At 37.6% G+C, this 16,227-nt stretch overlaps 1 protein-coding gene across 1 annotated transcript in view; it reads right to left on the bottom strand.

The window, feature by feature from the left end:
- Positions 1-16,227, bottom strand: part of CDH8 (cadherin 8) — a 390,981-nt gene that overhangs the window by 240,551 nt on the left and 134,203 nt on the right. Inside the window, exon 3 of the mRNA XM_043898638.1 lies at positions 12,303-12,597. Within this exon, the coding sequence (XP_043754573.1) occupies positions 12,303-12,597 (295 nt within the window). The remainder of the gene's footprint in view (positions 1-12,302; positions 12,598-16,227) is intronic.

Genomic DNA, 16,227 nt, shown 5'->3' on the forward strand with positions numbered 1-16,227 from the left:
TCCAGAATGTCCAAGTCCTGACCCAGGTCCAGTCCTGCGACCAAGGGCATCAGCTTCTCCTGCAGGAATATTGAGGTGGGAGTGCCAGGCATAGGCTCCTTTTGGATTCCAGTGTATTCCTGGTCTCTTCCACTTCCCTTCCAGTTTTCCGTCCTGTCACCCAAGGCACAGACAAGAACTTGTCTATCAACTCTATTGTATATAGTCTAACCTCTATAACAACTCCTTCCTTCCTCTGTGGACTGCTAGTTGCTCTGCACGCCTGATGGTGTTCAGTCCCTAAATTGTGTCCGACTCTTTGCAACCCCATGGACTGCAGCAGGCCAGGTTTCCCTGTCCTTCGCTATCTCCCAGAGTCTGCTTAAACTCATGTCCATTGAGTCAGTGATACCATGCAACCATCTTCTCCTCTGTCGCCCCCTTCCCCTCCTGCTCTCAATCTTTCCCAGCATCAGGGGCTTTTCCAGTGAGTCAGTTCTTGGCATCAGGTGGTCAAAGTATTGGAGCTTCAGCATCAGCTCCTTCAATGAATATCTAGGGTTAATCTCCTTTAGGATTGACTGGTTTGATCATGCTTGATGAGGAGCTCTTATTTTTACCCATCATAAGACTTTGAGCATATTTTAAGCACGTGTGCCTCAGTTTTCTCTTTTAAAAAATAAAAAGAATAAAATCCACTTCATAAGGTTGTTGTTAGGATCAAATGAATATACATGAATAGTGTGTTTGGCATTAACTTTTAAATATTAATCTCTGTGTAGTCCTAAAACAATTATTCATCATGCTAACCTTAAGTGACTAGCGTTGCTTTGGATTTCAGAAGGAACACATACCAACATCTCAACACCTATTCCAGAGACCTTTAGTTGGTGAATTTCCCCTCTCCTGCCCTCAGTGTTTTCTTGAACTCAAACCACTCTTGCGGCTTGCAAGAATTCATAATTGGTATATAATGATGAAATCCAGAAAGTCTGACATGGTTATAAAGAGAAGACTCCTTGGTGTCATGTTCCCTGACAAAAAGAAAATGAATAAAATCATCTTCAACACTGGCACAAATATGATTATACTGACTTTAAAGTCTTCTAGTACAGACACCAGACACAAGGAAGAAAGCCTTGTTCGCTTAGAATCAGACATGAGTCTGAGACAATCCGTATGTTCTCACTTACAGCCTCGTAATATAACTATTTTTTTTAGGGTATCTAATTATAATATCAAATACACACACACATGCAAACTTGCATTTCTTTCCTCCATACGTGTACATACTTAGCTTTATCCTAGTTCTTTTAACAGCTTGTATATCTTCCTTACCCTTATTTAATCTATAGGCATACTTTGTTTTATTATGCTTCACTTTATTGTGCTTCACAGATACTCCATGTTGGTTTTTTTTTTTCCCCCAAATTGGAGGTATGTGGCAAGCCTGTGTTGTCAGATGATGTTAGGTCAGCATTTTTTAGTAGTTTTTAAAAAATTAAAGTGTGTACACATTTTTAGACATAATGCCATTGTGCACTTAATAAACTACAATGTAGCATAAACATGACTTTTATATGCACTGCGAAACCAAAACATTTTGCAACTTGCTTTCTTGAAGCAGTCTAGTACCCGACTGGCAATATCTCTGAGGCATGCCTGTATTGATCTATGTGCTCATCTACACACGTGACTATCCTGCCATTTAAGTTTCATCATATTTTCCTCTACGTAACATTACTGATAAGAATAGGAAAAATGGCACATATCTCACATAATTGTGATTGCTAATCAACCAAAGAATAAAAGCAATTTGGGCCTAAAACTCAAATAGCAATCTTCCAAGTCCAGTGAATCTAAAAAGCACAATTATTAAGTCCATTATGCACAAATATAAAAATCAAAGAAATAATATTTAAAAATGTTCAAACTCTAGGAACCCCTACCAGCTCTGAGAGGTAAGGAGGGCATGACATACACCAAAAAGATATTGACAGAGATGTCTCACATTCATTTTCAGCCAAGACTTCAGGATTTCACAAATGCGTGTTTCAGAGCTGCCCTGACATGCAGTGCATCCCTTTCCCTGACAGACGAATGTGGGCAAAGGCTGAACTCTATATGCTTTTTCTCTCTAGCCCCTTTTAATTCATGATTTTCTGAAATGGGTATGTAACAAAAATTCGTAACACTGTAGGTATTGATGCTAATTCACAGAGCTCGAGACACAAGCACGGCTTGCATCACTTAAGAATGATTTGCCCTTTTGCCTCAAAAAATCAATAAATGTGTTGAATCCTAAAATATCCATTCTTATTAATATATGAGGACAAAGAGATAGAAAGACAACAGGATCATGGAACTGTCCACCTGTGTTTCTCAAACTTCCATCTACAATACAATGTTTTTTGTTGTTATTGAGTGTTTTGATTTTCCTTATAAGTGCAGGTTTACCGATATGAGAATACTTTTCAGTATTTCAAGTACCAGAAGATTATTTGAACCGGAAGCAGTAGATGTCTTATCTTTTCAGAAGGGTTCAGGGTAGACTTGGATGAAGTATTATTCACCATAGAAAATTTAACAACAGGGAAGTGGGTGTAATTTTCAGAGAGGTTACCCAATGTATCCAGAAATAGAAAAATAAAAAATCTGAGTAGATGGACTTCCCTGGTGGTCCAGTGGTTAAGAATAAGACTGTCAATACAGGGGATGTGCGTTTGATCCCTGGTCCAGGAAGAGTCCACATACCGCAGGTCAACTAAGCCCATGCGCTTCAAGTACTGAGCCCATATGCCACAACTAGTGAAGCCCGTGCACCCTGGAGCCCGTGCTCCCCAACAAAAGAAGCCACTGCAATGAGAAGCCCACACACCACAGCTAGAGAGTAGCCCATGCTTGCCACAACTAGAGAAAGCCAGCACACAACAATGAAGATCGAGCACAACCAAAAATAATAAAATAGATAAATAAAGCTTAAAAAATGTAAGTAGAAGACATATTTCTGAAGAGCTTAAAGAAACAATATTAGGATAATTAAACTGAGTTTAATTTGATAATCAAATTGAGTTTCACTGTGAATGAGCACAGGGGCAAAATGGAGGGAAAAAATAAAAGGGAAAGAAACAGAAAGTTAGCTTTAGCTACTGTTATGAATAGGCTGGGAATCGATTGTATAATTGGGATATTGAGCGAATGACCTGGTTGATATGGACAGGTTGATCTCAAAGCTGCCTCCACTCAGATACTGAAAATGCTGAGTCAAAGGTTTGATTTTAATCTTCTAGATCACCAATTCAAATTAAGAGATACTCATGAATGGGAGAGACAGGTCTCTAAATTAATCCCATCCCACAGAGAATTCCACTCTGTTCACCAGTTGGGATGGAGTTAACGACAGACTGTTTCCAATAGGTTCAAGTTTCAGGTTATTATGGAATTACTGAAATATATTTTATGTAATATTCTATTATATAGAACAACAGTGACACCAATATTACAACTTGCAAAATCAAATGAGGTATTTGTAAGATTCTGTTTTGATTTATACCATTCTGAAAAAAAATTTACTGGCTAGTGATTGAGAATTCATCTTTAGAAAGAATTCAAAGATTTCTGGTGGTTACATGAAATTCCTAAGTCAACAGACCAAATCTACAAGAAGAGACCATTGAAAATGTCCAGTTTATGTTGGCAATGAAACCCCGAAATGGAATTGGGTCTGGAGTTCCTGAGGCAGCCCTAAAATGAGTAGTTCTATAATTTTAACTATTTTCAAAGTGACTCTAGAAGGTAGATTTCTATATAAGTTTAACAACTTCCCTAAGCTATCCTATAGGAGAAGGAAATGGCAGCCCACTCCAGTACTCTTGCCTGGAGAATCCCATGGACAGAGGAGCCTGGCAGGCTACAGTCCATGGGGTTGCAAGAGTCAGACACGACTTGGCAACTAAACCACCACCACAAGCTATCCTAACTGCATTCACATATTTGGGTTGATATTTAGCCTATAGAACATTAAAATTAAAGATATCAGGATTATAAGTTGACCAAAAAATGTAAGAATCCCATTAGGGACAGTACAATAAATTGATTGTATATTGTTATCCTTAATTGATTCATAAAATGTCCCCTTACGGTTTAGAGAGTACAGAGGAGTAAGCATTAAAGCAAAATTTGATGGAAGGAGTTTTCTCTTCAGAGAAGGCTTTCAAATAAACCTTGTTTATATCCCCATCGTTATATGCCGATCTTGTTCTTAGCCACCGTATAGAAATAACAATGCCTTTAGGAAGACTAAGTGGTTTCAGGTACCTCTCACAGTTCATTGCCAGTATCTTTCCCATTTGTATACTCCAGTAATTTCTAAGCCATAGATCAATTAGGGAGACCTGTGGGTACAACCGAAATCTGCATATCAGAAATCACTGCTTCAATTTTATCATAAGATATAAGAAAACATTCAGTTACTATACCAACTGTCTATGCAGTCCCTGGGGTCACAAAGTGTCGGACATGACTTAGCAACCGAACCACAAGAACAATGCAAGTACCTTCCTTCTGCGGAACAGAAGCTACACAGGCCTCTGCCTTCCTGGAGCCTGGGAACCACAGCTGCTACAGACGCTGATGGCAGGTAGGGCAGCTGCATCTCTTTGAAAAGTGTTTATTTCAATCTTCGTGATTTCCCACCCATGTTTTCCTACAGAATTTCAATTTTGTTTGTCACTCTGAATCAAATAAGACAAGAACGATAATCAAATCCATCAAGATATGTTTTTCTCTTTCTCACTTTGCATCTCTCCTTTAAAACACAGAAATGCTACCGAATCTTTTCAAAATCGAGCCGAGAGAGAGAAGGAAAACCACCACCTCCACAATATAAAAAAGATGTATGTTAGGTTTAAGACAGTTTGTCAGTATGAACATCCTTTGATCTTTTAAGCTTCTGTGACATAAACTGCTTCTTTAATAATAAAAAATATGAAAATGAATTTCTAATTATTAATTGGGGAAACTTCTTCTTATGGGATGAAAATATCTATCAGGCAGTGACAAGAATAACAAGCTAATGCATGTAAGCTAGAGTCATCATAATTTTTAATTTGCTCTTTAGAAATTGCAAATTTGACTATTTAGCTGCATGCTACATTAACATGTGACCTAACATAGATTCAAAATTCTCTTCTCATTAGACATGTGTTTTTAAAACTTTTATAGTATAAAATTATGCAGTTTTGCAAGATACTTTTTAAAAATAGTTTCTGGGATCATATAAATGTCTGAATCTCCAAAAGGGCATAAAATATGAATTTATCAAATTCTTGTATATTAATGCTTTAAACAGTCTGATGTATGAAAATCATTTTACTTTCTTTAATTCGGTGTTTACCGATTAACTTTGATTTTTTTCAGTAAATCTATTTTGAGCACAGGTTGGCGCCATTGCCATAGGTCTGTTGTACCATAAATACAACTGAAATACACAAGAGAACAAAATTTGAGAGTATCATATAGTTTCCTGCCCCCATTCCTGACTGCCTGCCACCTAAACAGTTCATTCCAAAAGTTATTACGTATGGCTGGCGAGGTAAGAATTCACAGAAAGGCAGGAAGGTAGAGGTAGAGTGAAACAGCAATCAACGTTTGTGTCAGGGAGTCAGGGGATGGGCAGAGGAGCAAATGAAAATCACTTACTACAGCAGTGAGGGGTGATATTAACACCAAATACATCAAGTGAAAAGGAACAGGGTTCTCACTGTTGGAGAAAAAGAAACAATTAGAATGAGCCTTGTGGTGTTGCTTTGGCATTGGAGGTATAGAGGTGAACTCATGGTAAGTCTAGAACTCATGGAGGTCTAGATTTGATCCTTTTGCTATAAAAAGACTTTATTAGGACAACTGGAGACATCTGACTGAGGTCGACGCATCCACTAGCAATGGTGTATCACTATTAATTTCCTAATTTTGATGGCTGTATTGTGCTTGTGTAGAAAATCATCCATGTGGCAAAGACTGATTGAAGAATCTCATGGTGATGGGGTATCATCTCAGCAATGCACCCTCTAAAAGTTGAGGAAACATTAATTTGGACTATAACTGCACCTTCTCTCTAAGATTAAATGTATTCCAAATTAAAGATGATGAACAACACAAAAGAAATAGCCTGTATTTCACATGGGCCATCTTCCAAAAGAGGATTTGAAGATGTTTACCATAAAAAAGGGCTTCCCAGGTGGTGCTACCAGTAGAGAACCCACCTGCCAATGCAGGAGACATAAGAGACACGGGTTTCATTCCTGGGTTGGGAAGGTCTTCTTGGAGGAGGGCATGGCAACCCACTCCAATATTCTTGCCTGGGGAATCCCCATGAACAGAGGAGCCTAGGGGGCTACAGTCCATGGGGTTGCAAAGAGTCAGACACAACTGAAGTGACTTAGCACACATACATGCACCAAAAAAGAACAAAATCACAAAGAAAAGACATGTTACTAATAATAAGAGAAGATAGGAGAGTGAGAATAACACATAGAACGGACAACACTGAAACTGTTCTCAAATGTTAACACTTTACCTTTGGCTGAGTCACTGTTTCAAGTAGAGTAAGTCTCCTTGCATATTATGTACTGACATCCATAACCTCTATAGTTATGAGCCTTTGCAAAGCAATGAGATTTTCCTTTCCAAAATATATTTTACTAAGGAACCTCTTGACCTTCTGATTTTTTGATTAATATTTTTTGATGGAGAGTGCATTCTCTTTTGCAGTCACCACCAGGAAATCCAGAGTCAATCCCAGTTATTCTCTTTAGTTTTTACTTTAATATTAACAGCACTTCAGCCCCATTTATTCACCAAATGGCTCTCAATTAATTTTACTGTGATTTGAATTTCTATGTGATATATTGTTCTTATATTTTTAAAAACTGCATAAGATTTCACCCATACTTCTCTTTGTCAAACTCCTGTCCTCTTTGTCCAGCTCTTCATTTAATTTGGAAAGTATGCTAATCTAAAGAGCTCTTCCACTTTGGAAAAACAGTAACTATTATTAATAGGCAACAGAATCATTAGGCAGTGGAATCATAGAACATATATAAATGAAGTTTTCTAGAGATATTATCAAAGTTTAGTATAACATACTGGTTAAAACCTTGGAAAGAAGAGCCAGATACCTGGATTCAATCCCAGCTCCTCCATTGAATATCTCAGTTTGGATTAGCTATTATTTCCCCCACTTTTCTGATTAAAAATAATGAATAGAAAAGGTAATATCAGTACTAATGTTAAAAGACTGTTGTGAATATTGCAAGCTTTTAACAGCATTGGGAATATAGCAACTTTTTAATACACACTGATCACCATTAGAGAAGACTTGAATCTCAAAGAAAACTAAGAAAACCTCCAGTTTATGTTTATGTTTATGTAACTTTGCAGTTACATAGTCATTCATACCAGCTCAAGTCCTACTTGGCTTTCTCATCCATCCTTTATCTCCATCTTTACTAACATACCCGTTAGAATAAAATAGGGTTCATTCCAATGTGTGCAATTGTGAAACATAAACTTAAGGCTTCTTAAGCAACTTTTCATTGACTAAGGCATTCACAGGGCTTCCCTCATAATTCAGGTGGTAAAGAATCTGCCTGCAATGCAGGAAACCCCAGTTCAATTCCTGGGCTGGGAAGATCCACTGGAGAAGGGATAGGCTACCCACTCCAGTATTCTTGGGCTTCCCTGGTGGCTCAGCTGGTAAAGAATCTGCCTGCAATGCAGGTAGACCTGGGTTTGATCCCTGGGTTGGGAAGATCCCCTGGAAAAGGAAATAGCTACCCACTCCAGTGTTCTGGCCTGGAGAATCCATGTACGATATAGTCCATACAGTCGAGGGTGGCAAAGAGTCAGACATGACTGAGCGCCTTTCACTTCACTTTCAAGGCATTCATACCATATACACAACTTATTGAATCATACTAGTAAAAGCAGCTCAAAGACGGATGTTTGTAAAGAAACAAGTATCAACTGAGCACCAACTCAATGGCCATGCCAAGTAATTCAAATACAATCATGAATTTTTCCAAACATATTTTCTTAGGTAGGGATTCTTATGCATACTACACAGATAGAGAAGGTGAAGCTTAGTTGGGTTATATCACTAATACAAGTAGAAAGCAGATTTGTAGACAAATTATCTGAGATTCTATTTTCAAGCTAAATACAGAGTTCATTTTACCTGAACCCAGGTGTGGACACAAGAGATGAGGGTTTGATCCCTGGGTTGGGAGGATTCCCTGGAGTAGGAAATAGCAACCCACTCCAGTATTCTTGCCTGAAAAATTCCATGGACAGAGGATTCTGGTGGGCTACAGTCCACGGGGTACCAGAGTCAGACGCAACTCAGCACAGATGTGAACACACAATCAAGGTTTACAATCCCTCACTCCAATATCCAATAGCATAAAAATATTTAAAGTGTCTGGAACTTATTAAGTGTGGGCAAATTTTCACTGAAAAACCAACTTCAACCTTGCTAGCTTGGGATCCACAGTAAAAATCAGACAAGCTCACACATCGTTCTTTACGCAGTATTGCTATAAAAGTGAATTCTCATCAAGTTCTGAAATAAACAGTAGAATATAAAAGAGCTCTGCCTCCAGTTTCCAAATAAGATGGTTCTAAAATAATTTGGCTGCCATTTGGGCAAATATATATGTGTGTTTTGTCTTGACAGCCTGTCAACTGGCAGACAGTTCTGGAATATCACATTCATTTCAATGTAATATTGGTAAATTTCTCAATTAGAATTTTATTTTTCACTCTCTGCAACAATGAAATCCCCCAGTCCTTGCTGGCATTCTTCAGGGTGTTCAGGTGCAGGTGTTGGCATTTCTGCAGTAGCAAAGGAAGAAAAATGAAAGAAGGCAGGCAGGGAGGGAAGAGGCAGGCTGGAAGAGAGCAGTGGTAATGGGGAGAGAACAGAGATAGGAGCTGACCTTCATCCTGATATTCACCTTCATGAGAAATGAAGGGAATAATTCACACTTGACAATAAAATAGTGCCGCTGCCTCTTCCTCCTTTAACCAGAGAGGCTGGAGTCAAACAGAAACCAGACACCCGATGCATAAAATCGATACAAAGGTAAAGTCCACAGGTAATATGGGAATGAGATTAATAAAAATAATTTTATAAACCACAACTACCAATTATTGAACACTTCTTTACAGTATGGCATGCCTTTACCTTCTATTTTATCATGTGATTCTCAAAAAATGAAAGCAAGATAGAAGTTGTTATCTTTGCACTGTGGCCAAGGGAAATAAGCAACAGTTTCACCTCCTTGAATTTCAAAGTCGAGCAGATAATAAGGGATAGAACCAGGATTCAAAATTTCATCCATTTGGTTTCAAAACCCACTCCTTCAACTGCAGCATATTCCATGTGGTTTTCAGCAGAGAGGTAACAAGCTAAGCATTTTTAAAATAACTATGTAAGTTGGTGTAGATTATTTCTTTTATAAAGAAATACTATACTATATTGTACATATATATTGTACTATATTGTACATATAGTATAGTATTGAGCAGTATAAATACTATACTCTATTTATAAAGAAATACTGTACTATATTGCTATACTCATAAAGAAAAATCTTTGAGATAGAGGAACAATGTATAAGTGCACATACACATTGTGTTATATAGCTAATAATATCTTTAAATTCCTTTCCTTAGCTGAAATTGACCATGAAGTTTGTAGAAGTTTGTATTTTATTTTTTTCCCTCAGCATATTTATCAGGGGCATGACTCACACACACAGGAATGGAAGCCTCTGACACATCTACAATAAATAGGTATAGACTTGGCCATTAAAGATGTAGAAATTATAATAATGAAGAAAAAAATAGCAGCTTTCTGTTGATCATTTATTAGTAATTAAGATTAAGTATTCTCTATGTGGGGCTTCCAGGTGGCTCAGCAGTAAAGAATTAATCTGCCAATCCAGGAGACGTGGGTACTCTCCCTGGATCAGGAAGATGCCCTGGAGAAGGAAATGGCAACCCACTCCAGTATTCTTGCCTGGGAAATCTCATGAGCAGAGGAGCCTAGCAGGCTACAGTCCATGGGGTCATAAAGAATTGAACATGACTTAGCAGTTAAACAATAACGATTCTGTATGTATTGTAAGTGGTAATAGTCCTTTAAAATCACCTTACACTAACAGAGACAGACTCATAAACTTAGAGATCAAATTTATGGTCGCCAGGGGAATAAACAAGGGATGGGGTAGTTTGGAAGTTTGGTGGACAGGTACACACTGCTATATTTAAGATGGATAACCAAGAAGGAACTACTATACAGCACATGGAATTCTGCTCAATGTTACGTGGCAGCCTGGAGGGGAGGGGATCTTGGGGGAGAATGAATACACATGCATGTATGGCTGAGTCCCCTTCACTGTTCCACATGAAACTATCACAACATTGTCAATCATCTATACCTCAATATACAATAAAAAGTCTTTTTTTAAAGATGGATTAGGCAAGTTCTCTGCCCTAAATAACTTGATGAAATAAGAAGTAAATAAAAAGAAAGAAAAAAATATAGCATTTCTCAGCTCCTGTTTACCTGTCAGAATTTAAAAGAAGTAGGAACATGAAGGTGTTTTTGATTGTTCGTGGGTTCCTTTCTGCTGTAGTAGTGATGGAAGAGAGATAACTTCCTGCTAGAAATCCCTAGAAGTCTCCCACAAACTTTTCCTAGAAGTGTCATTTCAGCCTACCATAGAGGAGTGATTTGATTTTGATAAGAAGGGAAAAAAATACATGAAAGTAGGATTCTTCACACAAGAAATAGACAAAATAGAGTCTTGGTAAAAGAAATACACTGGTAAGATGTGAACACCTGAAGCCAATTCTGATTTGCTGCTGCAATGGGTGCATCTACCAAAGTTATAGTGTAGGTTAAAAAATAAGAGATCAAATGAAGCCAAACTATTTACCTAATTGGGGTTTTTGATTTGTATCTCTATTTGTGTGTGTGTGTTTTCTTTTATCACATTATATTCACCTACTTCTAATTTATGTGATTTTGCTGCATAGACTATAGGTTGCCTTAAATGCAATTTGAAACAAACCAGGGTATCCATTCCATCCACTGCATGCTTAGGAATGACTTTGGTGCTCTTGGGCCCTGGATCTTGGATTCTGTCTACTGCTTTTGTCAGACAAGGAAGAATTCTAAAATTCCCTTTTATTATAGTATAAAGTCCTGGGTCAGGAATTCCTGTATCAAGGCCAGAGTTTGGGGATGAAGTGAAGTGAAAGTCACTCAGTCGTCCAACTCTGCAACCCCATGGACTGTACCCCACCAGGCTCCTCTGTCCATGGAGTTCTCCAGGCCAGAATATTGGAGTGGGTAACTGTTCCCTTCTCCAGGGAATCTTCCCAACCCAGGGATCAAACCCAGGTGTCCTGCATTGCAGGTGGATTCTTCACCATCTGAGCCACCAGGGAAACCTGAGAATACTGGACTGGGTAGTCTATCTCTTCTCCAACAGATCTTCCCAACCCAGGAATTGAACTGGGGTCTCCTGCATTGCAGGCAGATTGTTTACCGGCTGAACTGCCAGATAACACTGATTTGGGAATAAATAAGCAAATACAAAAAAAAGGGAAGAAAAAGGTAGAAAACCATGTTTTGGAATAAATGTTGTTCTGTGGAGTATAATGAATATTTCAGTGGCTCACAAAAAGTGGGAGTGAGTCATTGGTGATAGCAAGGATTCTTTAAAAAGTTCAGTCCAAGTAAGATGAGCACAACACACAAGCCTCTAGTAGCTGATTTCCTAATCCACTCTAGACTCTACCCACCAGCTCAATGCAATATCTGGCTGACTACAGACCTAGACGGTTTCCTATTTCTCTATGTGCTATATCTGCATGTGAATACACACAAACAAATAATTAAACATCAAGCAAATATCAATAGGATTAGTCTGGCATGTTGGAACAAATCTTGATAAATCCGCTTCAGTAACAATACTCGAACTCCAGGTCTATGAGAGGAATACAAATTCAGCCTATTGAAGTACTGCCGTGCAAGGAGAGAGATTTTAATAAAACTGCTTCGTCAGTTCCTATTACTCAGGGACTAAAGCTATTGAGCTGTGGAACTGAGGCCAAAAATGGGGATTTGGAAATGCAAATTAGAGATAAGACGGTAATAAATGTCTCTTATTCAATCACACACTATCCCTGATGCCAAAAGCTATTTTAAAGATGATTGTTAACAGTTCTGTGAAAAATGGAAGCATACATACCCAAAATGGACATCTCTGGTACGGTGGCATGGTAGGGTCCATTGAGAAACTCTGGGGCATTGTCGTTGATATCTTGGACTTTAATAATAAATTCAGAAGGAGGCTCAAGAGGCTTATTTGTCTCCCAGTCCACTGCTTGAGCTGTTAGGGTGTACTCAGCTTTTTCCTCTCGATCAAGTCTTTTTATAGCATGGATATCTCCTGTTACATCATTTATTTGAAAGATAGTCCCAGCTCCATCGCCTGACAGGATGTATTTGATTTTTTTGCTCCCAGGATCCAGGTCTGTGTGTAGCTAAAATGAAAGGGGACATTGGTTAGTGATGTGGCAATTTGCAAAGTATGTTTTAACGACCTCATGTTTCAATATAAAGTTGTTTCTTTCTACATTGATTATAACTTCATCAGTTTCTGCCAATAGTAGCCATACAAAGAGTCTGTGCAACCCTCTGTATATCAAGTAAAGTAATGAGGGTCAAATACACTTGAATGCCTTTAAAACATACTCTGGCCTGTTCAGTATAAATTGATATACATTTGCAATGATAAAAAAAATTGAGCAGAAAACATTAAAGTATATGTGTTCCTTCAATTTGTTCATATATTTACTTGTTTAGTATGAACTGATGTGCAATTAGAATGATAAAAAGATTGATAAAAATATATAAAAATGTATGCATTCTTTTCAATTGGTTAATACATTTAAAGATTATTATTATTAGCTATTTTTATGGGCTACTATCTGTGTGCCAAAAACTGTGTGAATCACTTCTCATGTACTAATTCTTTTCATTTTTTCCAAAAGTCATTGAATTAGAATATTCCATATGAAACACGAGAAAAGGGAAGTTTGAGAAGGTATATCGTAACATCTCCACAGTTTCTATTTGATAGAAACAAGTGCAGCAGGCCTAAAGTTCAAGTCAGCTCTGGCTGCTATATTCAAAACTCTGACATAATTCTAACACTATGATGGATATTAAGACCTTATGTTTGTGTAAGTTTTTTTTTCCCCTTTGATTTGTATAATTCTTCTAGTCCAGGAAAATTATTCCCATTTTGCAAAGATGACTGAGGCCAGATTATGGGAGCACATTTTCCAGAAATGGGACTTCTTTGAGAAATAAAAACTTTGCAGCAGGAATTCAGCTCCATTTTCAATCATGACAACAAGTATTTACTGAACACCTACTCTGCCTAAAACATTTTGGTATGTACTGGGGAAAACAGAACCCCAAAATTTCACAGTTTATTCTCAGGAGGGAAACAAAAGTGTTCTGATATATGGTGCTGTTTCTTTATACTATACAGACTCCAATTAAAAAATAAAATGAAACAAGAATATATATTTTTAATTCTCATTTTTAAAAGGAAAATTCATTGGATTATAGTTATAAAATATTGCTTAAATGCACATATTTTCAGTTAAACACAATTATTTAAATGCCAATATAGTTAGTTCTTGGGCTTCCCTGGTGGATCAGATGGTAAAGAATCCACCTGCAATGCAGGAGACCTGGGTTCGATCCCTGGGTTGGGAAGATCCCTTGGAGGAGGACACAGCAACCCACTCCAGTGTTCTTGCCTGGAAAACCCCCATGGACAGAGGAGCCTGGCGGGCTACAGTCCATGGAGGTGCAAAGAGTCAGACACGACTGAACGACTAAGCACACGTGCAGTTAGTTCTTGCATCATGAGATTTTTAAATACCTGTTCCTTAAAATATATATATGTATATATTGAAGAAAAAAAGTCTTGTGCAAAGAAACTCCTAGAAACTCAAAAGGCTTTGCGTTCTCTTGGGATCACTTTTTATTCAGAACAGATTTTATCACTTTCTTTGCCAATTTAAATTTTATTTAGCTCCTCAATAAATGAAAAGATTATACAAAAGACATAAAACAGCAACGAAGCATCCAAATGCATCTAGATCTCCTATTTTACTTCTGAATATTTTAAAAAGTTACAGCATAAGATTACATCAAATATTTATTGAACCGCAAATTGTATTCATTTCATTTATTGTACTAAACTTATTAACAAGAGGAAATATTGAAATGCCACTTTATCTTAATGAATGTGGGAATATAATTCATTAATGTGCTATTAATCCTAATTTATGATCATTTTAATTTATGTGCATTTTAATATTCTATTAGCATTTTTATTAAAAAAGAAAAATTTGAATAAAGTATGATTCATGGATGTTCCCATTCATATACATGCATTCCTGAGACTCAGAATGTATTGGCATGTGTCACTCTTGCCCATCACAGTTTTGCTATCAAATATTAAGTCATTCAAAATACTGTTATTATTTATGTTAGAACTTATTTGTACCATATTTTCCATACATTTATCAACAGCCTCTGATTAGTAAATCATATCATATTCTTATATGTTGGCGGTCCTTTGTATTTAGAAGTAACTGAGGGAGAAGGGAACAGCATAGGTTTTGAAAAAACAATAAGCTAAGACTCAGATCTCTCTAACTACGTGAACTGAAAAAATTAACACATTTGTTTGAGCTTCAGTTACTTTGCCTCTAATATGGAGATGAGACACCTATTTTGCAGAATTGGTTTTATAATCTGAGGTGATCTATTTGAAAAAACAGAAAAATTAAATGTTAACTGTACAATGACTGAAGCTGTTTCTACTTCATAACATCCTCAACTATGCACAACTACCTGAAAACACTATAATAAAGCCTAACTGCAAGCTGAGTGAAAAGTTCCCAAAATTCCATCCTGAAAAAATGGAGAGAAAAGCTCTTAGCAAACACTGTGTACTTCCTCTTTCTTCTGGAAAATTATTTTTAGCAAATGTCAGCAAAATCCAGAGCCCTCATGATCTTAAAAGGCAGAGTATTGTGTTTCCATATGCATTCCTTTCATCCTGTTATTAATATTGGCGCACACACTTGCACATGGCCCATTGAAGTAACCAACTTGACATTACAAATAAAGACCTGTGGGTGTGTAAGAATAGCAATTTACAGGGAGCAAATGTTCGTAAGACTCCACATCTGGTCCTGAGGAATCAGAATACATGCTAATAAGCTGCTGCTGTCTTGGTTGGTCTTCATGCGTCTGTTTAAAGCTGCTCACTTCAATGTATCAAGACTATTCTGTCAACCCACCCCAGGACCTTCTCTGTGAGATCATGATGCCAAAGACATCCCAAATGCACCACATTTTCACACACCGTGCATCATCTGGAAGTGTGAGGACCATCTCTCCCAAGAACTGCTTCTGCTAATTATACCAAGATAAGGGCCACATGCAAATTGGCTGGAGTGGTAAGATGTTGGCCTGGCTGTGGTACAAAGACCTCATCCAGTCATTGGTTAATTATGCACCAAACATGATTATAAGCAACACAGACATGGTCTCTGCCTTCAAAAACCCACAGCTTTGTGGGAGATAACCCAAACAGAAAATATTCGTTATTGTTACTATTACTATTACTGTCACGCGTACTGACCACTTATTATCTGGTAAACATTTTGCATCTACATATGTAATACCATTCTCACAGCCAACCAGAGACCATTTCTGCATTTCAACAATGAAATGACTGATATTCAGAGATTTTTAGGGAACTTTTCCATAGGATTTACTATCAGCAAGTGGCAATCTTAACAGCATAGGGTTTAAAGTAAATTTCCTGGATTCAAATACATGCTCCAAGGCTCTGATACAGAAAGAAATCTGCGGTGGTAGGGGGAGGTGGGGATGGAGTGCATATGTCAAATTTATTTAACTCACAAAATGGAGTGTGGGGAACAGCAAATGCCACTACAAAAAAGTAATGATTTGGGTTTCCCTGGTGTCTCAACGATAAGGAATCCACCTGCCAATGCAGGAGTCACGGGTTCCCACGCTGCTGAGCAACTAAGCCCATGGGCCACAAGTACTGAGCC

The sequence above is a fragment of the Cervus elaphus genome, chromosome 4, assembly GCF_910594005.1.
Source record: "Cervus elaphus chromosome 4, mCerEla1.1, whole genome shotgun sequence".
Lineage (NCBI taxonomy): Eukaryota > Metazoa > Chordata > Mammalia > Artiodactyla > Cervidae > Cervus > Cervus elaphus.